The sequence below is a fragment of the Benincasa hispida genome, chromosome 3 (assembly GCF_027475165.1).
Source record: "Benincasa hispida cultivar pf3 chromosome 3, pf3_genome.v1.1, whole genome shotgun sequence".
NCBI lineage: Eukaryota > Viridiplantae > Streptophyta > Magnoliopsida > Cucurbitales > Cucurbitaceae > Benincasa > Benincasa hispida.
In genome coordinates, this window is record NC_143480.1 from 39,380,379 (window position 1) to 39,406,254 (window position 25,876).

Genomic DNA, 25,876 nt, shown 5'->3' on the forward strand with positions numbered 1-25,876 from the left:
TGGTCATTGGTGATTCATGATAACCGTGAGATAAAAGAAAAATAGTTTTCCTAATTTTAGTAACTTTTGGCAAATTTTTGTTTTTGAGATTTTCTCTCGCAAAATGAATCTCACGATAGTTGTTAAGTAAATATAGATTTACTAAACGACAGCTTGGCGAGCTAAACGATCGTGCAGTGGTGAGCTAAATGATTGTGCTATATTTACTAAGCAATAGTTTACCTGAAGTAAACGATCGTGTAGTATTTGTAGGCGAAAAACATCGAGCTAAACGATGAGCTAAACGATCGTGTAGCTTTTGCTAGACGATCGCATAGCTTTAGCTAAACGATTGGGTATCAACCTATACGATAGGTCTCCACCATCTCCCACTTGTCCAGTCGTGTGCATGATCTGTGTTTCCTCCTTCGTCTGCCTCCTACCAAGTCTGAACAGAGCCCGCCCTCTGGATTCTCACACCGAGAATACCAAGGTAACCTTTTTGGTGGTGTCATACTCAACTCAACACCGTCGAGGTTCTGTGGAGGCCGTTCATGTTGCTGAGGAGTTCGTGGCCGAGGCGATCGTTGAGGACGAGCATGAAGTGTTCGTGCTGTGTTGTAGTTGTGTAGATCGAGCGTTCGAAGTTGCCGTGTTCGAGCATTCGTGCGAAAAGGAGCGTGGAGACGAGTCTACAAATGTTCGTAGAGTTCTTTCTTGTTCATTTGTAGTGTTCATGCTGTAATTTCTATAATTGTACAACCGCATGTTTTGTATACGACTGTAATTTGTAATATTCATTCATGATTGTAATTTGGAATGATCTTATTTCTGCTGCTCATGAAAATCTCGAGTTCGATTTCCTTCAACATGAAGTTCAGACAAGTTTCCTTAACCAAATTTTGTCATCAACACACATAAACTAATAGATAAAAGTAGTAATGTTTATAAATTTAATTTAAAAAGAAAACCAAATAGTAATTAAATAGACATAATAAGTTAGTTTTTAAATACTTACAAAGATTATTGTCTAATATGGACCATAAAATAATAGAGCTAACTATCCTAAAATAAAATGTAAAAAGATTTCTTTATAATTACAATGTGTGTAGCACTTTCATGGTTAATATAACTAAGTGTATAGCAACATTTTTAAAGGATTGCAACTATAGCAAAATTTATAGGCGATAGACTTCTAAAAGTGATATAGTTTGTCGATGATAATTTATAAGAGTTCGATCTAACTTTTGCTATATTTGTAAATTCTTTTGCATTGTGCTATATCTATAAATTCTTTTTCATAATGCTATATTTGCTATTACTTTGGTCAAATTGCTATATTTACAACTATCTCTGTAATATTTTTCTCACCCATTGAAAAATTATTATTAAAGTTCAATTCATGACATTTAATTATTTAAGAGGAGATGAGGTCTGACTATCATAAAAGAGTGACTAGTAGCTTAAGATCCAATTCGTACCATCTTCACTTGAATGATGGGTTCTACTAATTGAATTATTTTCATCATAAACATTTAGGAAGTGTTTGATAAATGGGTATGAGTTATTGAGTTGGGTGGGTATTTATTACCCATGTTTGTTAAGCCCTTAAAGAAAACCTATGGGTTATTAAAATTTCCTTTTTTACCTACTCAAAACTCTCCTTTTTATCCCCTCAAAACTAGAACCTTTTATATTAATATGGTTGTTTTCAAAACTTATTAGGGAAATAAGGTTGTTTTGAAACTTATTAGAGAAATATTGTTGTTTTGCTAGAAGTCGAGGGTTGAGGATTCGATTAAGTAGAGGTCGAACGTTGAGAACTCGATAAACAAAGAAAAACTTGGAAACAATATGTATATTAGGGTTGTCGAAGGTTGAAGTTTCGACATACATAGGTCGAAAATTAATCGAACGTTGAGAACTCGATAAACAAAGAAAAACTTGGAAACAATATGTATAAAGGGTTGCCGAAGGTTGAAGTTTTGACATACATAAGTCGAAACTTTAACCCTCGACAAGTGAAATCTCGCTAATTTTGTGATGAGGATCTCGCTCTACAATGAAATCTCGCTAATTTTGTGATGAGGATCTCGTTCTAGAAGAGAATCTCACTAGAAATGTGGGCTGAATCTCGCTGGTAAGGTGAGCATCGCTAGGAAGACAGTTTGTTAAAAAAATGCTTGATCTCGCTCATCCTAATCTGATTTTCATTTCAATTTGCTAGCTAATTTAATAGAGTTTTTGTGTTATATTATATATATAATTTTTTTTCCAGTTCATAGCTTACTTTTTAGTTTTACAAAAATTTGATATGATGATTTGGTTCATTGTTTTTGTTGGATTCTTCCAAGGACCGATCTTATCTTATATGTTCAAATTCATTCTATTGTCATTGGATTCTTCCAAGGACCGATCTTATCTTATATGTTCAAATTCATTCTACTGTCATTTTTGTTGGTTCATTCTACTCATATTTGGTTCATTGATTTGGTTCATTCTACTGCCATATTTGTCATATTTGGTTCATTATTTTTTTAGTCTTTCTATTTACTTGACTTTACTACCACGTGCTATTTACTTTCAACTAACATTCAAATTAATTTCACTCTTTAATTAATGAGGTTAAATTAATTTCACTCTTTAATAAATGCACCCAACTCTCTCTAACAACCACTTCTTTCTCCAATGCACCCAACTCTCTCCAACAACCACTTCTTTCTCCACTATAGGTGTTAAACCTTAAAAAAGGTATGCTTTTGTTGGTTACTCTTTAGTTCAATTTATTTTTTTGTTGGTTACTCCTTAGTTCAATTTATTTTATTTTATTTCTAATCTAACTATCATTATTTTGTATTTCTTGTAGGGTCCAAACTAATTGCACAAATCATTCATAATTAGTTTGAAGAGGTTTGTTATTTTGAGGTTCAGAGTATCTTCTTTTTTTAGGACTTATTATTATTTTTTTTTAATGAAAATATGTTATTTGTTAATTGTTGGTCACATTTTTTTAGAATACTAGTTCACAATTTTTTTATTAATGGTTGGGGACATTATATTTTTTAATCCGATACTTCTCAAAATTTTGATGAATTATGGGTGAAATAGTATGTTATGTAACTTTTTTTTATCTAATAATACGTTCATTTCAATTCTTTTTTTTTTTCAGCTTCAATAAGAATATATTCTATACATTTTGGTGTGTTATTATCAAGCTAGTTTCAGAATTAATTATACTATGTCTTACTATCGTTTCACAATCATAATTGATTTTTTTTTTTAAATTATGTAATTGTAATGAAACGATGGTATTAATATTATAACTAATGTTTAATTTTCAAAAAATATAGTTTCTAATCGGTGACATAAGAATTAAAAAAATATTGCACACCAATATTCATACAATCGGTTCACTAAGTTTTGAAAGTATAGAAAAATGTTGTCCTATGAACTAGGAGTATGACAAGTTTTTAGAAGCTGATACAAATTATTCATCAACCAATCTAGGGAAAAAAAATTAGAAGAATAAGAAAGAGAGAGAGAAAAAAAGAACCCACTAGGCCCTTAAAAAGAATTAACTAAAATACCCCCAACCCTATCCTTAGGAAAAAAAACCTATTAAGCCCTTGAAAACATGTATTTTTAGATTATTATAGGTACATTGGGAAATAACACCATAAATCTAAGGGCTAGTTGCATAAATAGAATTTAAGCTCAAAATAATAGAATATGTAGTACAAGGATAAAATAATTGCATATATAGATCAAAAAATGGTAAAAGACTAAAAAACCCATGCCTAGTCACCATTTTTTCGCTTCTTCCCGGTTTTCTCAAATTAAAAGCTATCACTGATAGTAGCTATCAGTGGTAACCACTGATAGCTACTATCAGCTGCTATCACTGATAGCAGCTATCAATGATGACCACTGATAGGTTCTATCAGCTGCTATCGTTGATAGTTTCTATCAATTGCTATCGATGATAGTTGCTTCAGCGATAACTTTCAATTTTAAAAAAATTAATATAATTTTGAAATATTAACTTTTAATTTGCTATCAATTATTATTAGCTATCATTAATTCACTTTCATCAATTGGAATCAACGTTGAAATATTATTACTTAAGGCTATCAGTGGCTATCAATAATAGATTTATAAATAGTGATCAACTTTGAAAGAAAACCAACAACTTTGATTACTATAGTAGTTATCACTAATAATCTTTTATCATGGTTATCACTGATAGCAGCTATCAGTCATTATCACTGATAAACTTTCATCAATTAAAATCAACCTTGAAATATTAACACTTAAGGCTATTAATGATAGATTTCTATAACTGGTTATCACCTTTGAAAGAAACTCGATATATAGATATCACTTAAGTTTTATCACCAATATCACTAACATCACTCATATTGTGGTTATCAGTGATAGTTTCTTTCACTGATAACATCACTAATAAGATACTATCAACGATCTCATTGATATCATGCTATCAACGATCTCACTGATATCATGTTATCAGTGATAGTTCTCTATCACTGATAACGTGCTATCGGTGGTAGCTTCTATCACCGATAACGTGTTATCGGATAACTTCTATCATCGATAACATGCTATTAGTATTAGCTCCTATCATTGGTAACATGCTATTAGTAGTAGCTTCTATCATTCATAACCACTGAACATCTTTTTTTCCCCTTTCTTGTCCTTCCCAAACATTTATAAGTCTCTTTTCTTTTCAATGATAGCTTTTATCACTGATAAACATTTCATTAGTGATAATTCCTAGGCATTCCACTTACATTTTAGTTCGAGATTCAACTTTATTAATTAAATTCACTAAGTTGGCTATCAATGATAGATTTCTACAAGTGGCTATTAACTACGAAAATATAATCAAAGATTAAGCTATCAATGATAGAAAATATTAATGGCTATCACTGATAGACTTTCATTTGCTATTTATATTTATTATTTGTTATAATAATCAAACTTGATGATTGGCTTGTTGGTATTAAGTCACTTATGAATTGAATACTTTCAAGTCGTGCGTATGGAACTCAGCCTCATAATTCAAATAAAGGAAAGAAAAAAATTCAAATAAAGGAAAGAAAAAATTTTTAAAATAAGAGAAAGAGAAGAAGCAAAAACTGAAGAAAAAGAAAGAAAATTAAATAGAAAAAAGGAAGCAAAAACTAAAGAAATGAAAGAAAATCTAAAAAAGAAAAAGAAAGAGAAAGAGAAGAAGCAAAAAACGGAGAAAGACAAGAAAATAAAATAATAATAAAAAAGATAAGGGAAGAAGCAAAAATCAGAGAAATGGAAGAAAATAAAAATTAAAAAAAAAAGAATAAGTAAGAGCTGAAGAAAGAAAATAAAAAAAATGAAAAAAATGAAAAAAAAAAAGAAAGGAAAAAAGAAATAAAGGAAAGAAAATATAAAAATAAAGGAAAGAATAAAATAAAAAAAAATAAAAAAAAAAGAGAAGAAGCAAAAACTAAGAAAGAAAATAAAATGAAAATAGGGAGGGAAGAAGCAAAAATCAAAGAAGAGAAATAAAATAAAAAGACTAAAAAAAGTTATGCAACAAAATAAGACAAGGGAGGGCAAAATTAAAAATTAAAAAAAAAAAATTCAAAGATTGACTAGTCAACTAATCCATATTTGTAAATATTTTTAAAATGTAATATATTTTTAGATTTTTTCTCTTATTCTACTATGCATTACAAATATCCTAAATCTAAACTATAACCCAATATGCCCAATACTGACGCTTGACATCGTTTGCTATTCTTTCTTAATCATGAAACATAATCTACCAAATACCTTACCCTTTCAGGAGCAAATGGACAATGGACTGTCATGTCGAAAAAAATGATAACTTTTGCATACGTCATGACATGTAATTTTTGTGTTTGTATTATGACACGAATATTATTAGTATCGAAAAGAACATTATTTTGTGACTTTTTTTTGGAAACGGCCACATATTCGGTCGGTTCATATTATTTTTGTGATCTTATGAAAAATATTACTGTACTATATCACATTCTCACCATCATAATCAAATGAAAGGTAATTATCCTATGTACAATTTCAATTCCAAATATACTATTCATATGATATAAAAATAAACTGTATGATATGTGAAATAATAAAGTTAAGTTAGCAAGATTCAATATATATACATACAATATACCAATTAGTAATTGAGATAATTACCTTCAATATATATGTAAACATTCAATATATATACATACAATATACAATATACCAATTAATTGAGCAGCAATATGAAATATATTTTGTTGTTATGTTTTACCGATTGAAGAGAATTAGAATTATTACAGTTTTTGAAAAGAATATATGAAAAATAATCTACTATGTTCTACAAATTGAGAAAAAAATTGAAATTATCCAGTTTATGTCATAAATGATTTGAGAAAATACGTGTATATTTGAAAATTAATCAACAATAACAAAGCATAAAACTAAAAAAATAAAAGAATGAAATAAAAAACAAACAGAAAAAAATAGAACTAATCTCATTCACAAAAAACTGCATCAGGTCCCCAACTCAATTCAACTATGCACAACAAACACATACAATAATTATCAACTCAACTCAACTCTGCAAATAAACATAGACAATTTAACTACCCCAGATAATATAACTTTCCAGATAATAATTACCAACTCAACTCAACTCTCTACTTTTATCACACACCAAACACACCCTTAGAATTTATGATTTTTTTTTTTTTTTGGAGAAATATTCAAAATCATATTTTTCCAAACACATTTATATTCAGTCAAGTTTCAGTTAATTTTAGTCAACTTCTGTAACACATTTATTACGTGGCTGAAAGAACATGGTGGAATAGTATCCAAATTAAATCCATCCACCTAACTAACAAAACCCAATAAATTGACACCAATTAAAGACTCCCTCCATCCATCCAACCACCCATTTAAGGTCTATTTTTGCTAAATACTATTAAGGACTGAAAAACTCTTATTCTAAATTCTTATTCCATTTACAACATACTTTTATATTTTCAATTTAATCATTTTTCCAGTATAGGAGAGGTTGGTCAATTCGGATTACATTAACTCTTATCACTAATATATGTTATTTATCAATTGAGTTATGTTTGTTTTGACATTTTCAAATAAATCGTTGAGTATACTCAATATATGATATGTAAACAAACATCAAACCAATCATCAAATTTTTTTCCTTAAATTGAGTACATAGTTGTTACATACGTTAATGATTCATTGAAAATAATTTGAAATTGTTTTTTGAGATGTACTTCAAAAGGAAAAAAAAACATAAAAGAAAAATAATTAGGTGCATGTGTGTTGTATCTATATTCATATAATCTATCCAATTCTCCAATCACAATATGTCATATGATATCTTTTTCTTTTTTATAAATAATTGTTAGTCTTTTTTTACTGTGTATTGATTAAAGTGGAATGCGCAAAATAAAAGTTGACTTAATTCAATCGATATGTATGTATCAACAACCAAGAGATACATAATTCAGATCCTTCTAACCTATTGTACTAAAAGTGAATAGAATGATTGTACAAAAATAATTAGTCCATTTAATAACCAATAAAAGAATGATTGTACAAACATAATTAATGTTCACTTACCTAACAAAAAATATTTGATTACACAAAAAATAGAAAGGGAGGGAGAAGAAATTTCTCTCCTAATCGAACACGAGATCTCCGTCACTGTCACCACCGCGTTAGACTATTGATTTTCTTTTGCAAGAAAAAGAAAAGAAGAGAAAATTAGGATATGTATGATAGAGAATCTAGATTATGTTTTATGTTTTTAGATTCATTAAATTAAATAAATATGTGTTTGGTAGATGACCCGATTTTTGTTTCTAAAAACTATTTTCGAATCTTGTGGTCTAAATAGTGGAAATACTAAAAACAACATTTTTATATTTTCATATTATCTAGATTTTGAATTTTGAATTTTAAAATACGGGATTATATTAAATAAAAATAAAAATAATTAGAAATACACTATGTATTATGCAATTTATTATAAATTATATAATATTACAAAATAATAATTATATAATTTTCTTTAAACATAAATCATAGTCATAAATAAATTTATAATAATTTATCGTCAACTAAACATTAATAAATAACTATAATTAATTTTATGCTTTATGAATATATAATATCAAATACATTTTAATAAATAATGGTTTAAATTAGAATTCAATTTTTAAATCAAATATATATATACATGAAACTATAAGGGGTTGTATGGAGCACTGAGATGATATACGATACACGGAAGGAAAATGTGATGAGATACAAAACATGTTTGGAAAATGGAACCACAAACAATTAAAATCGGTGAGATAGGATAATAGTCTCTAAATGCTAAGATGATATAAGATGTAGGGATATATCATCTTATGTTGAACTCCAAACAATCCCTAAGTTTGTCTTTATTAAAGTGATAGGTTATCAAAATTCTCTATTCACCTACCAAAGTGGCCTTACAAGTGGAAATCTTGAGGTGCTAAGTCAGAGATCTAACAAGGAAAGTATAGAAGATTCACGTGAGGAGGTGAAGTAAAAACGTACCTAAATTCAAACCCGCCAAAATGGGCCCCATTTACCTTCTGCTGAGGTCAGGCAATATGTCAGGTGGACCCGACCCGGTTCGGCCCAGCCCAAAAAGCGTGGCCTTCTCTTCTTTTTTGTATGCATTCGGAGATTAGTATTTAAAGCCGGGCACTGAGTTGCACTCTCAACCATTGAGTGGCCTTCAAATCTGCATTTTGGTATTTTTTTTTTCAAATCTTGTTTGTTTTTTTCATTTGATTCTGATGGGGAAATCACCGGCAGAAGAGCATCCTAAGAAGGCTTTCGGATGGGCCGCCACCGATACCTCCGGCCATCTTTCTCCATTTCATTTCTCCAGAAGGTTCCTCTTTCTTTTTTCTTTTTATTTTTCCCTCTCGATTTGTGAAATGCTGATCAATGGAAAGAAAAATATACAGCTTATTTCTTGTTTTCTTGAGAAGCGCTTGCATGTGCCTTTGATGTTCATATTTTGTTTAGAATATTCCATGGGGACAATGAATATTACGACCTTTTCAGTACGAGGTGGGGATTAAAGTGTTCTCTCTCTGGATCAAGGATTCAAATTATGAGATCTCATTTTTCTTTCCATATATTAATAAAATATATAGGCCCCCGGATGAACTCTAAAAATTTACATATAAATTATCTAATTTATAATTAACTTCTTTTTACTTCTAAATTAAATTGTTGGTTTCATTTTTTTTCTTTTTAATTCCATTATTGGGCTACTTGTTATTAATATTTTATGTTCATATTGGATTAATTGATTTTTTAATTGATTTTAGGGGTATTTATAAAAGATATCGTAGTCATCGATTTTTTTAAAAAATAAATATCGTAGTTATCGATTAATACTAAAAAAATAATTGATTTGGACCGGACTGTTTAATTTAAAAAACATTTATTAGTATCATTAATTTTCTTGGTATATTTATGTATAGTTGTCGAGCTATGCTCACACAAGACTATTTGTGTGACTAATTAGGAGAATTTTATCAAATCATACTAATTATATCCTAATTTTTAAAATTAATAGGACTAAAATCAACCATAGGTACTTAATTCCTAATTTTAAAATTAATAGTACTAAAATCAACCATAGGTACTCAATTCCTAATTTTTAAAATTAATTGGACTAAAATCAACCATAGATACTCAATTCTAATAGGACCAAAATTATAATTTAACTTTTTTTATGAGCTATTCATGATAAAGAGTTAAGAGACTATGGGTTCAATACATGATGGCTACCTATCTAAGATTTAATATCCTAGAGTTTTCATGACACCCAAATACTATATGGAATCAGTTGGTTGTCCCATAAGATAAGTTGAGATGTGCGTTTACTGGTTTTGAGTTTGCCACTTAGTTAAGTTTTCTTTTTTTAAAAAAATAATTTTTATTCTTTTTCGTGTGTGATTAGAGTGAATGCATCAATGCATTACTTGCTCAATAATAATTGTACAGCAAACAACTTTAATGAAACATATATCGATTATTTGTACTGTGGTTGGACCGACGAAATGTGGTTGCAGAGAAACAGGGGAAAACGATGTAGCTTTTAAAGTTCTTTACTGTGGAATTTGCCATTCTGACCTTCACATGGTGAAGAATGAGTGGGGCAATACCATTTACCCTATTGTTCCTGGGTGCGTCCTCTCTATCTTTTCTTTCTCGCCTTCCTTTTTGATCTACTGTTATGAATTATGATGATCATGTTCTTAGTTTCAAGTGTGCTTGTTGTTGTTGTTGTTGTTGGTTTGGATTTGCAGTCATGAAATCGTGGGCGAGGTAACAGAGGTTGGAAGCAAAGTAAAGAATTTCAAGGTCGGAGACAGAGTTGGCGTAGGATGTATGGTTGGATCCTGCCGCTCCTGTGATAACTGTTCCAATGACCTTGAGAACTATTGTCCCAAAATGATCCTCACCTACTCTGCCAAGGACACCGACGGGACCATAACCTACGGAGGCTACTCTGACTGTATGGTCGCTGACGAGCATTTCATTGTTCGCATTCCCGACAGCATCTCTCTGCACGCCGCGGCTCCGCTGTTGTGTGCTGGTATCACGGTTTACAGCCCCTTGAGATACTTTGGACTTGACAAGCCTGGAATGCAAATCGGCGTGGTTGGCCTCGGTGGGCTTGGCCATGTAGCCATCAAATTTGCTAAGGCCTTTGGCGCTAAGGTTACTGTGATTAGTACCTCGCCTAACAAGAAGCAGGAGGCTATTGAACATCTTGGGGCTGATTCATTCTTGGTCAGCCGTGATCAAGAGCAAATGCAGGTGAGATTTGTAATGATTTGAATTTTTATTGCTTTTGTTTTGTTTTTATGTATGAAAGTATGAGTAATGATATGATATCTTTTGGCTTAGGCTGCTGGAGGGACTTTGGATGGTATCATAGACACGGTCTCTGCTGCACATCCCCTTTTGCCTCTGCTATCTCTTGTAAAAACACATGGAAAATATGTTATGGTTGGTTTACCAGAGAAGCCACTTGAGCTCCCAGCCTTTGCTCTTGTTGATGGTAATATAATCAATCATTTCATAAAGCTCGTCGTGGAAGAAGAAAATTTGAAATTCACTCCATAATAACTATATTATTCGTTGCTCTTACAATTTACAGGTAGGAAAACAATGGCTGGTAGTTGCATTGGAGGGATGAAGGAAACGCAAGAGATGATTGATTTTGCTGCCAAACATAACATAACTGCGGATGTCGAGGTGATTCCGATAGCTGAAGTCAACAAGGCAATGGAACGGATGCTGAAACAGGATGTTAAGTATCGATTTGTCATGGACATTGCCAACTCATTGAAGCCTAGCAGTTAAAAAAAATGAGGGGGCAAAAAAAGTCTTCGAGCATTTGTCAACTTTCTGATATTGTATTAGCAGAGAGCATTAGCTGGGGTTCTTTTTCCCTCTATTGGAACTTGTTTTGATAATTGGGTTATAGTAATATGAAATTGTCTCAAATTTTGGATATTGGAAACAAAGAGTAAAACAGAGAGATTGGCTAACTAAAGAAAAACTAACTCAAATTACAAGATTCCTATCTAACAATAATAATACTAATTATAATTATAATAATGAATTTAAATGAATAAATTGGGTCATCAGTGATTATCCTATTTGTATTTGGTTTTACTCTACACCTTCAAATCGTATGTAGTCGTACATTACTCCTTGAAAAGGTCCTGTATGTCTTCTCTGTGTAAGATAGATTACGTTTTCATCTTCTACCAAATATTGGCTGGGAACCTGGAAGTTGAATAACCAATAAAGGCCATGAATCCCATGTCTGGCAATGGCGTTATCTTTTCCCGAGGACCAATACCCGGTCGAGAAATGAGGCCGTGTGGCAGATGGGTTGTTGAACCGTATATCGACGACTGCGTCGGTAGAGGAGGCCAAGGCCAATCGGAGCATATAGTTACCAGTCTGTTTAGGCCCTTGAAGACGAAACACAATTTGCCATGTGGTTGCCTCATAGTTATCGGATGTAGTTGCTCGGGTGACGTGAGCGAAGAACCAGTGGCGACGGTAATTGTCAGTGGTGACATTGTAGACGAGATCTTGATTGGGATACAATTCAGAGTATTGTTCCCAAAGACCATATTGTCGAAAATTATCTTGGGTGTGGAATTTAGAATTATTGTAAAAGCGATTCATGAGGGTGGGTTGGGGATTCGGTATATAGAACTCAGCCGCCGTTCGATCTGGGACGCCAATCTCCCACAAAGTTGGGCCTTGTCTTGGAGGGTGGAAGACCAACAAGTTTAGGTTGGTGGAACTTCTTGGTGTAACTATGATTTCCTTGTCATACTTGTAATCGGCAACGACGCCAGGTACCCAAGCATATAAATTGTAATTTCCAGGCCTTATATTGTCGATTGAGAAGTATCCTTGCTCGTCCGCGCGTGTCCAGAACTGGTATCCCTATGAATTAAAACAAGGACAATGCTTAGTTGTTTTATACAGTGGCTACATCTAGATTTTATTTATTTATTTGTGTCTAAGAATTATATGATAATAAAAAGAAAAAAGAAAAACGTTTACCTTGCTTTCTTTTTGCCAAGACCCCGATTCCCCGGGAGCGGCGAGGCCCACATAAGCCGAATCGGCCCACATGTGTGAGTTCTTAGCGTATCTGCCAAAGAAGAAAACGAAATCTTTTATTTTTAGCCACAAAGACGAGAGCTGAAAAGATAAATGAAAGCAACGGAACAAACCTATCTCGGACTAATAATCGACCACTCACGGTGCCTCTTTGGTCTGACGATGGAAAGTCTCCGGATTCAACAAAGTTGTATGGCCACTTACTCCTTTCTATCCTCATCTGATTTTAAATTATTTCCCTTTTTACAAAATAAATAAATAGCTCCAAATGGCTGTTTTTCTTTTTTTTTTTTTTTTTTTTCTTTTTAATTAAAGATATAATCATAAATAATACCTGGTTTTTAGCATCTTCCCATAGTGAACCGAGACTTCCTGTGCCGGTCGGATCCGAGTTCAGATAAGTGAAAACCGGTCCGAAAACCTTCTTCCAAGCCTCTCCCTCTCCAAATCTCATGGAAACTTCTTTACCCGCATAATGTGTACTTACAAACATCTTTTTTTTTTTAAAAAAAAAAGAAAATTATGATTTAGATAAAAATAAATTAATTAATTAAATTTAAAAAGAAAATTATTATGCAAATCGGGTATTGGGCTTACAGAGAGAGTGGTGGGGCCGACGTGGGAAGTGAGATCTTGCTTGACGGGCCCCGCCGTGCGAAACTCATCACTGGGCGTGATCATCCAGAATCCCACGTGTGGCTCACTCGACTCCCATCCATGAACCTTGTTCTCCATATTTTCTAAGGAGTATTGGTACTTATCGTCCACCTGCACCACACACAATCACACCCCAAATTAAAATTAAACTCAAATTAACGTATAACATTTTGAAATAAATGTACTAAATAAAAGGACCCAAAAACTTAGGGACAAAAAGTCATTTTTCCTCATGTGTACATCTAACTAAAAATCTCCACATAATTTTATATTTATCTATATACCTCTCTTTTGAGGTTAGAATTGATCGGTCGTGTTAAGAGAACCGCCTCTGGATAAGCTAGAGGTCGTCCCATCAAACGGTCCTGTAACGTTGGCATGATCCTTTGTCTGTTGTCTGATATTGCCATATAATGAAACCTAACAATTGATTATATAACAAAAAGCATAACATAAGCTTTTTTTTAATATCTCAATTTGATTTTCTTTTAAAAAAAAAAATTAATCTAACGTGAAAAATACTTGTCCCCTTGGAGTTTGTAGACAATCCTAATCTGATCAACGTCAATTTGAGGCCATCCATCTAATCTTTCAAATATGCCATATGAATAGAATCCATAATCGCCGCGTCGTAGAATGTATCTGAAATTTTTTCCGACTTCAAAATTAAAATTTATACACTGACTATGGAAAAAAAAGATGGGTTAATTTAGTAACATTTTTTTAAATTTAAATCAAATTATGGAAACATGAAACATAATTAGAAAACTATTATTTTACAATTAAGGAAAAAGAAAAAATGTAGGGAGAGAAAAAGCACCTTTTGTCTATGTTCAAAGGGAGTGAAGAAGAATCAGAAGGATCCCAAGTTTTGGTGAATGAAAGTTCTATTTGGTCACTATTCACCGTGATCACTTTGAATTCTGTCGCCCTTACTCTGGAAGAATGAATCAAATTATATATAGAATAATTTTATTACCTTTTTCTATTCATAAAATTAAAAAAAAAAAAAAATACTTGGAACTCACTTCATCACAAAGCAAAAAAAATAAATAAATAAAAAAAGTGTAACTATCTTATTATTTTTCAGGTTGACAACGATTAAACTATAAAGTACTAGTTTAAATATAAGAATCCGTTTCCAAAAAAAAAAAAAGTTTAAATATAAAAATCTCCCAAATTAATTTTAGAGTTCTTTTCAAATATAACATTATGAATCAACTTATTTATAAATATAATAAAATATAATTATCTATTAATTGATATATATTTAAAATAACTACGAACATAATTCAGTTAAAATAAAATTTTAAAAATTATTTGTAGTTACCTGTCAGTGGCACTAGCTCTATTCGGCCGGTTCCAAACCACGTCCCAATATCTACACAAGTCAACAATAATACCATTAAACAAAGTAATTATTTTTATTACTTTTCATGTAGCCCAATTGAAAAGATGATTAATTTAAGATAAATAAATGAACTAGTTGGTCTTATTATTATTTAAAAAAATTTGAAATTATAAATGTCAACTTAAATTTTTTGTGATACTAAATTATATAGAAAAAGGAGGAAATTTTAGAAATTTACCCTCTATTATGTTGTGCATTGTGAATTTCAAGTACGTTATCAATACCCTTATATTTTAGGCCAATAACATTGCCATCTGGACGAGATAATGTGACTCGAACTAAGCCATTGTCAATTACCACCTGAAAAGAAAAATATCGTTAGATAATATGAAATTAAAATCAATTTAATATTAATTTTCACTTGTTTGGTTCTATTAATTTCTTCCTAATTAATATTGATTTTCACTTGTTTGACTTTTTTAAATCAATATTAACAATTTTAGTCTCTATCATAAAAAAATCTATTATAATATAAAAATATAAATTGATTCAATAATATCTTTCAGACTAAACTAAATGTAATCTGGTACCAAAAAGTTTTATTTTTCCTATAAACATGGTTTTTTAGTATAAAATATACAAACGTAGGAAGAAGGATGAAGTTACTAGATTGTCACCTGTCCATGATTCTGCCATTCCAATGTTACGTCGCGTGACAACGTTGGTTTGTTGTTGTTCTCCACCAGATTTCTTCTCATTCTTCTACAATTGATTAAATTAAACAAAGATATTCAAAATCAAAATCAAACCATGAACCCTTTATCGGGCAAAAAAACAATACCCAAAAACGTCCAGTCTATTTAATCATGATTTTAACCAAAATTTTCCCATACTGCTCAAATTTTTTTAAAAAAGAATAATAGTAATAACAACAACAATGCAACGAAAAAATAATAATATGAGAGAAGAAGAAGAAGGAAAAACGAAAAAAAAGAAAAAATCCTTACTGTTGGAAGGATTGTTGTTGTTGTGGTTTGGCCTTGGCGAGAGTAAAACTGAAGAATAAGAAAATAAGTGCGGCCATTGCTGAGAGCTCAAGCTTTTTCTGTTGCCTTCTTCTTTTGCCTTTCTTCTCCATTATTTTTGGTCCTTTTGTTGAAGCAGTTTCGATGAACAATAATAACGTTCTAATAACATATGAACTTCAAAACATCAATACATATTAAACTATCTCTCCTCAAAAGGTTAATAATTAATATATATGAGGAAGAAAAAGGGTGTAAATGAATTTGCATGGATTAAATAATGGACCAATAAGAATAATAACGAGGTTACCTATTTATGAAGAAAAAAAAAAAAGGAATATTTGCAAAACAAGCAGATGTTTTTTTATTGAAGGGAAAAAAAAGAGAGCTTTTTTTGTCTCAAACAGGTTGCGACTTAAGTCTTTATAACTTTAGGGAGGGGCAATGTTGAATACGGAATATGGAATATTATAAATATAATATAAAAATCTTCCTATTTAGAAAGTGGAAAGGAAAATATTAAGATGTCATTAGATATTGGGTTATTTCTAGACGTAATATATACAAAAGATGATTTATTCTATTCAAAATTTGAAAAATATAACATAAAAGGAATCATTTTTTTTTTTTAAAAAAAAAGGTAGAATGGCTAGATTTGGGAGAAAATATATATGGAAATAAATATTCTATTTTATTTTATTTTGTTTATTTTTTTTTGGTAAATATATAAATTTGGAAGTGGTTTGTGGGTGTTATACCAATATTTGACAAATTGGGAGAGGCAGTTGCTGTGGTGGCATGCATGTGGGAGAGAGACATTTAAAGTATTAAATGGGTAATTGAATTAGGTGAACTTCTAAATTCCCTCTCTAAAGCCAATATATCATTGCTTTTCTGATTTCCTTTTTTGAATTTTCTTAGGGAAATTGATTTTTCCCTTCCTCCAACCAAGGAACTTTTCAACTTTCAAAGTGCCCATATATACCTATATTATGAATCTTTTTTTTTTTTTTTAATAACATAGTAAAAGCTAATAATAATTTAACTTTTTAAATAAAATATTGTCACCAAATTTTTATTGGATGATTAATGTGGCTGCAAGAATAAATTTAACCCAACCACCATTAAGTTTGTTTTCCTATATATATGTATGAAAAATAAGGCCCTTTTTGACACACAAAACAACGCCGGATTACTTTACTTTTCCTCTTGTTTGTTTATTGTATATTTATTATCCAAGTTAACTAATTATGAATATTATATTCCATAACTAATACTTAAATAATTTAATTTATAGAATAATATTCCAATGTTACCTTAATTAATCTTATTTACGTAACTAATTTGGTGATAATACTAGAAATTAAAGAAAAATACATTTTTAGTCTCCAATTCTTTTAGAATAGGTGTGTTTAGTCCCTGAATTTTTAAATTAATTATTTTAGGCCTTAAGTTTTCAATAATAGGTTTAAAAGATCCTCTTCGTTAACAGAACAGTTTAAATTAACAGATTTGTCCAAATAAATTATTTAAATACTAATGTAGCTTGCTAACTAAGTTGATGATTTGGATTTAAATTCGTCTCATGAAGTTACTTCACAAGACAAAAGACAGAATGACATGAAATTGAGTTCGTTGAGTTCATTTCTCCTAAAGCTCATCTCGAAGACGAACTTCATGAGACAAACGATAGAAATGATGTGAAGTTTAGTTCATTTCTCGTGAAGTTTGTCTCATAAAGTAATTTTAAGAGACAAAACATAGAAATGGCGTGAAGTTGAGTTCATTTCTCGTGAAGTTACTTTATAAGACAAACTTCATGAGACAAATTTAAATTCAAATCATCAACTTAGTCAGTATGCCACATCAACATTTGAATAATCTATTTGGACAAATCTATTAATTTAAAAGTACTATTAATGAAGAGGACCTTTTAAATCTATTATCGAAAACTTATGGACTAAAATGCCTAATTTAAAATTTCAAAGATCAAACACACTTGTTGCCAAAAATTCGGAGACTAAAAAGATTGTTTTTTCCGAGAAACTAGGTTCATTTGGTAGGCTCAAACCAACTTTCTAAACAATGGAGAAGGGGAAACGGGTTCAATAACAAACAAATTAGGTCAAAACCCACTTTGGAGATTAATTAATGGTAAAGATGTATGCCTCCAATCGCGAAAATTATAAAAGATTTTTGAAAGGTCTGTTGAAGAATATAAATGTTTTATGTTAGGTTCACACATACACACACAAAATCATATGAATTAACTTTACAAAATTGATTAATACAAATATGTTATTTTGATAATCGTTTAGGTCAATGTTATTTTAATTTCTTTAGACTTTTAAACACACTAGCCAACCTAATCCCAACTCTAATTCTATGTGTTTAAGCTCTGCCCATAACAGACTTATCCGTCTTTTGACCAAGAAATTAGAAAAGTATTCCAACGACCCTTCTTCTTATCTAGATTTTAATATTTTGAACAAACTAAAAATTATTTGTAAGAGACCAGAATATATTTAATAAAGAATTAAATGGTTATAATCTAATTATATAAATATATTTATTTTATTTATTTTATTACAATGTTTTGTCGAGATGGAAAATAACTAAACTTCGATTTTAAAAGAGGCATGTCATTTACGGTGAAAATAAATATAATATGGAGAGTTATTTAAGAAATATTAATTAAAGTGGATTTTGTGATATGTCATGATATATGTAGGCATATCCCCTTACATTTCATATAATGAAGATACAAAAATAGGGAATATTTATCATACTTGTAAATTATTTTTTATGTCCTAATATATTTGACGACATGATAATGAAATTTGTCATCTATTATAATCTTTAAATATCAAACTAAACATCAGTTAGTAACTCATTATCCCAAAGCTTGGATATTATTTGAGAAACGGTATATGATCTTTACGAAATAGCAAAAAAAAAAAAAAAAAAAAAAAAAAAAAAAAAAAATCTTAGATGTTAAAGTACAATATAATAGAGAAGAAGTAAAAAATTTAAATTAATGTCATAATGATTATATTTATACAGGATTTGATCAGAGGTTTAACTTAACTCTCATAGGATTAGGATATGAGTTTTTCCTAATTTCAAACAAATTTGATTAAATTTTATCTTAACTTATCTTATACTGATATTTTATTTTATTTATTTGACCAAATTTCATCTACAACAATGTTATTATTATATGATTAGTAAAGATATATAGAAGTTATTGAAACGTGTGAATGAAACTTTGCCTATAAAATGTTATTTGAAACCGTCTGAAAGATTATTACTATAGTAATGACATATTGATTCATTAAGATAGGGGAAGGGGACTTGAGCCTATAAAAAGGAAACTTTAATATTTTCCCAACCTATCAGAATCTATATATTTATATATCTATATATTTTTTAAAAGTATTATGAGGAGAAACCATGGATTTTTTTCCTACATTTTTTAATTGACGATTATAGGGATATCTTATTTAATTTCACTGAGAGTAGATAAATTATTGTAGATTTTCTTTTCTAAAAAGCACACACATTGTTTCTCTAATTCACGTTTAAAAAAAAAAAATCATCACATTTATCTATAATTCATGTTAAAAGGAAAAAAAAAATTAATTCTTATATTATCTAATATCCTTAAATAACTTCATTATATTCAAATTAAATGCATAACAAACTTTCAAAAAGGAATGATTTTATTTAATAATTTTGAGAATTTCGATTTAAGATTAAATGAAATTAGATTTTCAATAAAAAATTTCTCGATAAATGGATAAATCGTACTTGTAATTTTGTGAGGTAGCTCTCTTTCTTTTCTTTGTTTTTTTCTCTTTCTATTATAAATATCATAAAATAGATGATTAATGCTTAGTATCCTAAAAGTCATGTGTCATTTTTCATATTGCCCATGTGTCTTATAATAATTCATGTTTGGTGTCCATGTAAGTCCACATCCTACTTGCCACTTTTCCTATAAATAGTGACATTTTGTGGATCTTAATAGAATGCGCATTGATGAGAAATCCACTTTAAAATTCTATTAATTTTCATATCCAATTTTATAATTTTAGTTATTTTATGATTTTAGTTATTTTATTTATTTATTATTATTATATAAATATATTATTATATTATATTTTCTCCATATCCGTGTTCCCGTTGTGCTCTTCAATTTCACAGCATGTTATCAGCACGAGCTCCTGTCGTTTTTTCCGCTAAAGGTAGGTCCTAAAGGTATGCCGATTTTTCCCTCTTCATTATAATTAATAAACTGAATATTATTTTGCATATGCAATATCTATTAAATGTCTAACATAAGTACAATATTTTATGATAGTGTTGCCATGAAAAATCTCATAAAATTGAATTTTTCACCCTTGATATTAACGACAATACTTATTTGTCATGGGTACTTGATTTCGAAATCCACCTGGATGCTATGAATCTTGGGGAGACTATTAAAGAAGGAAATACGACATCTAGTCAGGACAAAACAAAAACTATGATTTTTCTTTGCCATCATCTCCACGGGGGATTGAAAATGGAGTATCTTACAATAAAAAATCCCTATATCTTGTGAAAAAATTTGAAAGAGAGGTATGATCATAAAAAAACAATTATTCTTCCTAAAGTTCGTTATGAGTGGATGCACTTGAAGCTACAAGATTTCAAATCAGTAAGTGATTACAACTCTGCATTATTTAAAATTAGTTCGAAATTGTTATTATGCAGAGAGAAAATTACTGATGCTGATATGTTAGAGAAGACATTTTCTACATTTCATGTCTTAAATATGCTTTTGCAGCAGCAATATCGAGAGAAATGTTTTAAACAATATTCTAAACTAATTTCATGTCTTAAGGTTTTAAACAATATTCTAAACTAATTTCATGTCTTCTCGTGGCCGAACAAGATAACGAGTTATTGATGAAGAACCACAAATCTCGACCAACTGGAACAACACCATTCCCTGAAGTGAATGTTAATAATCATGGTCGAGGTCGTAGTCGTGGTCGTGGTCGAGGTCATGACCGTAGTAGAGGAAGAAATAATTATTATTTTCGTAGTGGTCGTTCTAATCATTTAAATTTCATAAGAACCACACAAAATGATGATCACAAAGGAAAAGCTCCACAAGATAAAAGATGAAAGAGTGTTGAAAATAAATGCTTCCGATGCAGAATGACTGGACATTGGTCACGTACTTATCGTACGTCAAAACACTTAGTTGACCTCTATCAAGCCTCCCTGAAGAAAAAAGAGAGGCTAGTTCATTTACTTCACTTTTAAGCTCATTATATTCTCTTACATCTTGTTCTCTCCGGTGGACCGCATACATCGCTTGAAGCGCATAATAGATGTTCATGTTCTCCAAATCTAGTAATTAGTGCATTCTAGGTTAGTCAGCTATTCAGCACACAATTACTATTGTCTCTTTGAAATCTTGGCTAGAAATTCTATCAAACACATTAAAAGCAATGTATTCAATCACGAGTGAATGTGACAAAACACTAGAAGAAATTCGAGCTTTAATGTTGGTTGACAACCGACATTAAAGTAGTGTTATTAAAGCCCTTTAATGTCGGTTTTAAACCGACATTAAAGGGCTTCAATTACACAGCCTTCAATGCCGGTTGCAACCAACATTAAAGCCTCTATTTTTTTTAATTATTAACCGACATTGAAGCCCGAATCTGTCTGATTTTTTTTAATTCCGTTGCCGAATCCATCTTTTCTTCAAAAAGTATAACATGACACATCATCATTGAACATTGTAGCTATGATATATTATTCATGTATGGATTGTAATCTATTATATTTAATCCACAAATTCTGCTATGAAATTATAATTTAAAAGGCTGTACAATAATTCAGGCCTTGAAAACACAAATTACAAGTAATACAAACATTATGATTTTACAAACATTATGAGATTACTGTCTCTCTCCACTTGGTAAGTATGGATCCCTTCATAATTCTTCTTGAACTAACCCCCTAGCTTCAGCAGTGTCTGGTTATAGGCATCTTTGTCTGACCACTGTTGTTCAAAGGATCACAAACAAAAAAGGTTTAAGACAAAGGATTGAAAGTGAAAATGTGATAAGAATTCATATTCAACTAACCGTGTTTATTGGGAATGTGCATAAATGGTACATTCAAGGTAAAATTCTTGTAGTGAATGTGTTGGATCTAAAGTTCCCCAAGAAAAAGCATGAAGAGGTTGTGATATCAAATATTTACTCCTTTGTTGCATCTACAAAACGAGAAAACTCAATAGTTGAATAAATGAGAGAATCTTCTTTTTCAAGATCTTGAAGAAGAGAAGCTTGGTTACCTAGATATGAGATATGAAGACGATGGAAAATTTTCGGTAGCATAACGATGCTACTACAATAAAACCAAAAATTTACCTTGAACCTGTTCAAAGAAACACACTCCCAAAAATATTTCACAACCACTTGTTCTCAATAGAACTATCAGAATTCCCAAAAAATGAATATTCAAGAACACATACATCAATAAGCAAATTTAGCTCACAATATACTTCAAACCCAAAAGTTGTCACAAAGACTACCATAGTGCATGAATAACCCACAACTACAATAGTGCGACCTACAAACTCGAGCACCTTGAATCAAATCTAAACTACAAATAAATAGTACCCATGAGTCATAAACGGGTGTTACATTCTAATCCAATATTGTCCAAAGAGAAATAAGCACACTATAACTTCTCAAACAGGAATTTTCATATCATTAGAGTCACTTGAAAACACTTAGAAACTGTGCTTAAAACTGCAAGCATTCAAAAATGCACTTACCAGGAACAATTTTCACAATCCCTTGCTGTTGCAAGAAATCCATCTCCTCCCCACCCCTTCCAAACACCTAAAAGATACACAAACAAAAAAGGTTTAAGACAAAGGATTAAAAGTGAAAATGTTATCAAAATTCATATTCAACTAACCGTGTTTATTGGGAATGTGCATAAATGGTACATTCAAGGAAAAATTCTTGTAGTGATGCTTATTTAATGATCAAATAATTTAAATTGAATACTAGAATGATGCTTACAGAGTTAGATACTAACTATTTAAATTTGATGTTACTAATGTAATAGAAATACCGATTCTGTTACAGAGCTAGATACTAACTATTTAAATCGGATGTTAAAGAACGCTAGTAGATACTAACTATTTAAATCGGAGAATCTATATGATATTTGATGATATATGCATGAACCTGTTTCCCGAATTCGATAGATTGCAAGGAACAACAAGCATTACACACGATTCCGAGCGTATAGTTTCTAGGATAAGCTCCAGCTTCCAACATTTCTATGAACACTTGAAAAGCAACAAAGATCAGAAAACTCTGCAGTAATTAAGTAATTGGAAAACCTGATGTTTTTTAATGTTCTTACCATTGTGCTTGAGTTCCTGGAAGGACAAATCACAATAAAAAAATGCAGTACATCTTGATGGTTTGAACTGACATGTTTGATCCAATGTTTTTGAGTTGAAGACAAAGATTTAACGATAGATGGAAGCCGAATGGGATAGATATTTCATCCAGTTTACAAGCATCGGTAGTGGCAAATAGTTGAGACCCATTGCAAGGCCTGAAATTTGAAGTCAATTACTGAATTTCAGTTGACAAAATTGAATTAAAATAAATACTCAACTACTAGCCTATGAGGTAAAAGAAAACGCCAGCAAGTATACCTTACACAAGACAAGCACTTGGGCACTCGAAATGGAATTCTTATCCACTGTGTAAGAATATTTGATAAAAACCGCACGCCATCCTCGATAACCTAGAGAAATGTCCCCTCATCCACTCTGTTTGACTTGCTTTGCAAACAGATGAACTCAGAAACAGCATACCTATAGAGAGTCAAGATACCTCTTACTTCGTACCCCACATCTAATATTTTGCCTCTTGAAACCAAATGCAAGTAGTTATTTGGTCCTCCATTGATTTCGAAAATTTGTGCGAGCATTATACTTGTTTCATCATCTACCAACCAAAGCCTGCCAATCAGATTTTGAATGAGTATTGCATGTGATTTAGTTCTAAAATCATCCACATTTTCAGTCATTGGAGTTGGAGCCAAGTTTGGAACATGAAAGGCAAAAACAGCACAAAAGGCCAACAGAGAGCAATTCAGTGCCAAGGGCTGAAATAATGTTCGAACTCTTGGTGTCCATTCCAATAAAAGTTGTTCCAATGAGATCAAATTCATGGGACAACCTCTCTAACGTTAAAGATAATTTACTAAATTTGATCAACAAAGACAATGTACCATTTGGATTAGCTGTAATATAAACCAATAGCACCTACTACAATGTTCTGTATGAGGAGTTTGATTTTGCATAGATAGAAAAAGGTCAATCTTCTAGTATGTCTTTCATATAGCAATGGATTATTTCATATTCTCAATAGTTAATCTAATTATGATAGTCATAGACATGTCTAAAGTTATTAGTAGTCAGTGACACAAAAGATTCTCTACTACAGAGAGAATGGAAGGATGATATAAGATAAAATCATGATGCTTCAAATGCATTCAAGTATGGAAGTGAACCAAATTTAAACCACAGTATGAAGTCTCACCATAGTCCCAATGATGGCATCTCCTGCAAGTGTTGCCTTTAATATGTCTGACTACGTGAACCAAAAAGTAGGTTAGAATTAAAAAGGTTATAAGCCATGAAACATCCATCGAGGCTGAGAATCAAACAGAGATCTTGTTAATTCACATAAATCTCCTTCCTACCCAACACCCGTTCAAATAAAGATAAAAGAAATTCCAGACTGTTGAAGCATCACTGGAATACAACCAGCATAAACAAATCTCTGGCAAATTACACATCCAGAAACATTTAGAGCTTTTAGCAGATCTTACTATCTAAAATGACAACTCACAAACAAGATAAACTATTCAAATCCAGTAAATAAAATGGATTATTACCTCGAACCACTCATTTAAGACCTTCAAAGTTGGTGATACTATAAGGTCTATAAACTCCCTAAGAAAAATAAAATAAAGAGATGCATCAGACAGCAACAAAATTGAATTACTTAAATCAACGCCCAGTAAAGTCTATCCTGGTACAAGTTACTTACACCATATCTTTTTGACCTAATAATAGCACATGCCGAAGACAACGACCCTAGAAAATAGAGTTTTGCAACTTATCTTTCAACCGGCAACGAAAATATTTAAACCAGCTTATCTCTCAACTGAAAACAAAATTTAAACCATGACTATATTGAAACCATGCAGCGTGCAGCGACAGTCGATGAGATGGTGTCGAGCAGGAATGGCGAGCGGTGGGGCAAGGTGCAATGGCTGGTAATAGGAGGGAGGAGGTGGCTGATGGGGAAAATAGGGTTTAGAAAAGAAATGAAAAAAAAATTGGGGGGGGAGTAAAGCGGGAAATGAAAAAAAAATGGGGGGAAATCAGTTGTGTTTTTTTTTTTTTTTTTTAAAAAAAAGTGGATCTTTAATGTTGGTTTTAAACTGACATTAAAGGTATACCTACAATATCGGTTTAAAACCGACATTAAAGATTCGTTTTTTTTTTAAAAAAATAAAACTGACATTATACATCCGGTTTCACTTTTTCCAACCAACATTAAAGCCCGAATTTCTTCTAGTGAAATCAAGTATCTAGGCTAAACATGCTCAATATATAGATCATTTAGCATGCTTCAAGAATTAAAATTAGATTCAAGAATGCTCAAATTCAAATTGCTATTGATAAAGAAAAGTAGAAAACTCAAAAGAATTTTCAAGAACCCTTGAAATAGAAACAAGATTGAAATACTTCACAGACCTATAGACAAATTCATAAAGAATTACAAGTTATTGATTATAAATGAAAAAGAAATCAAAATCTAACCTAGGTAGGAAACAAAATTACCATAGAGACTAATTGATGCAAAGAGAAATTCCAGCCTCCATGAAATCGTGCTTCCTCTCTTCAGCAAAATTGAAAGAAATCTTTCTTCTTCCTTTAAGAAAAAATGAAAGAAATCTATTTATAGTTGTAGGGATAGTGTTGAGACGC

General features: G+C 31.0%; 2 protein-coding genes and 2 long non-coding RNA genes across 5 annotated transcripts; 1 reads left to right on the top strand and 3 right to left on the bottom strand.

Annotated features, from left to right (window-relative positions):
- The first annotated feature begins 8,741 nt into the window (after positions 1-8,741).
- LOC120073722 (8-hydroxygeraniol dehydrogenase-like) lies at positions 8,742-11,618 on the top strand. Of its 2 annotated transcripts, XM_039026526.2 has the most exons (5): positions 8,742-8,959; positions 10,155-10,268; positions 10,392-10,905; positions 10,996-11,149; positions 11,249-11,618. In XM_039026526.2, the coding sequence occupies exons 1-5, from the start codon at positions 8,862-8,864 to the stop codon at positions 11,452-11,454; spliced, it is 1,086 nt and encodes a 361-aa protein (XP_038882454.1). In that variant the 5' UTR covers positions 8,742-8,861; the 3' UTR covers positions 11,455-11,618. The 2 variants fall into 2 exon arrangements, with proteins under 2 accessions (XP_038882454.1, XP_090168220.1); XM_090312094.1 differs by lacking the exon at positions 8,742-8,959 and having other exon boundaries at positions 9,917-10,268.
- LOC120073721 (uncharacterized) lies at positions 11,617-16,214 on the bottom strand. Its single transcript, XM_090312093.1, has 13 exons — positions 16,085-16,214; positions 15,757-15,936; positions 15,427-15,511; positions 14,988-15,109; positions 14,729-14,779; positions 14,219-14,335; positions 13,921-14,040; positions 13,683-13,818; positions 13,339-13,509; positions 13,076-13,234; positions 12,855-12,961; positions 12,682-12,772; positions 11,617-12,561 (listed from the first exon to the last, which is right to left on the bottom strand). The coding sequence occupies exons 2-13, from the start codon at positions 15,885-15,887 to the stop codon at positions 11,767-11,769; spliced, it is 2,085 nt and encodes a 694-aa protein (XP_090168219.1). The 5' UTR covers positions 15,888-15,936; positions 16,085-16,214; the 3' UTR covers positions 11,617-11,766.
- A 5,351-nt stretch (positions 16,215-21,565) lies between these two features.
- LOC150037256 (uncharacterized) lies at positions 21,566-23,157 on the bottom strand. The gene is made up of 4 exons (XR_016528333.1): positions 23,043-23,157; positions 22,622-22,688; positions 21,924-22,054; positions 21,566-21,838 (listed from the first exon to the last, which is right to left on the bottom strand). It is a non-coding gene; the product is annotated as an uncharacterized LOC150037256 (long non-coding RNA).
- A 66-nt stretch (positions 23,158-23,223) lies between these two features.
- LOC120074138 (uncharacterized) lies at positions 23,224-25,226 on the bottom strand. The gene is made up of 5 exons (XR_005480905.2): positions 24,930-25,226; positions 24,775-24,832; positions 24,417-24,467; positions 23,525-23,833; positions 23,224-23,421 (listed from the first exon to the last, which is right to left on the bottom strand). It is a non-coding gene; the product is annotated as an uncharacterized LOC120074138 (long non-coding RNA).
- Positions 25,227-25,876: the final 650 nt, after the last annotated feature.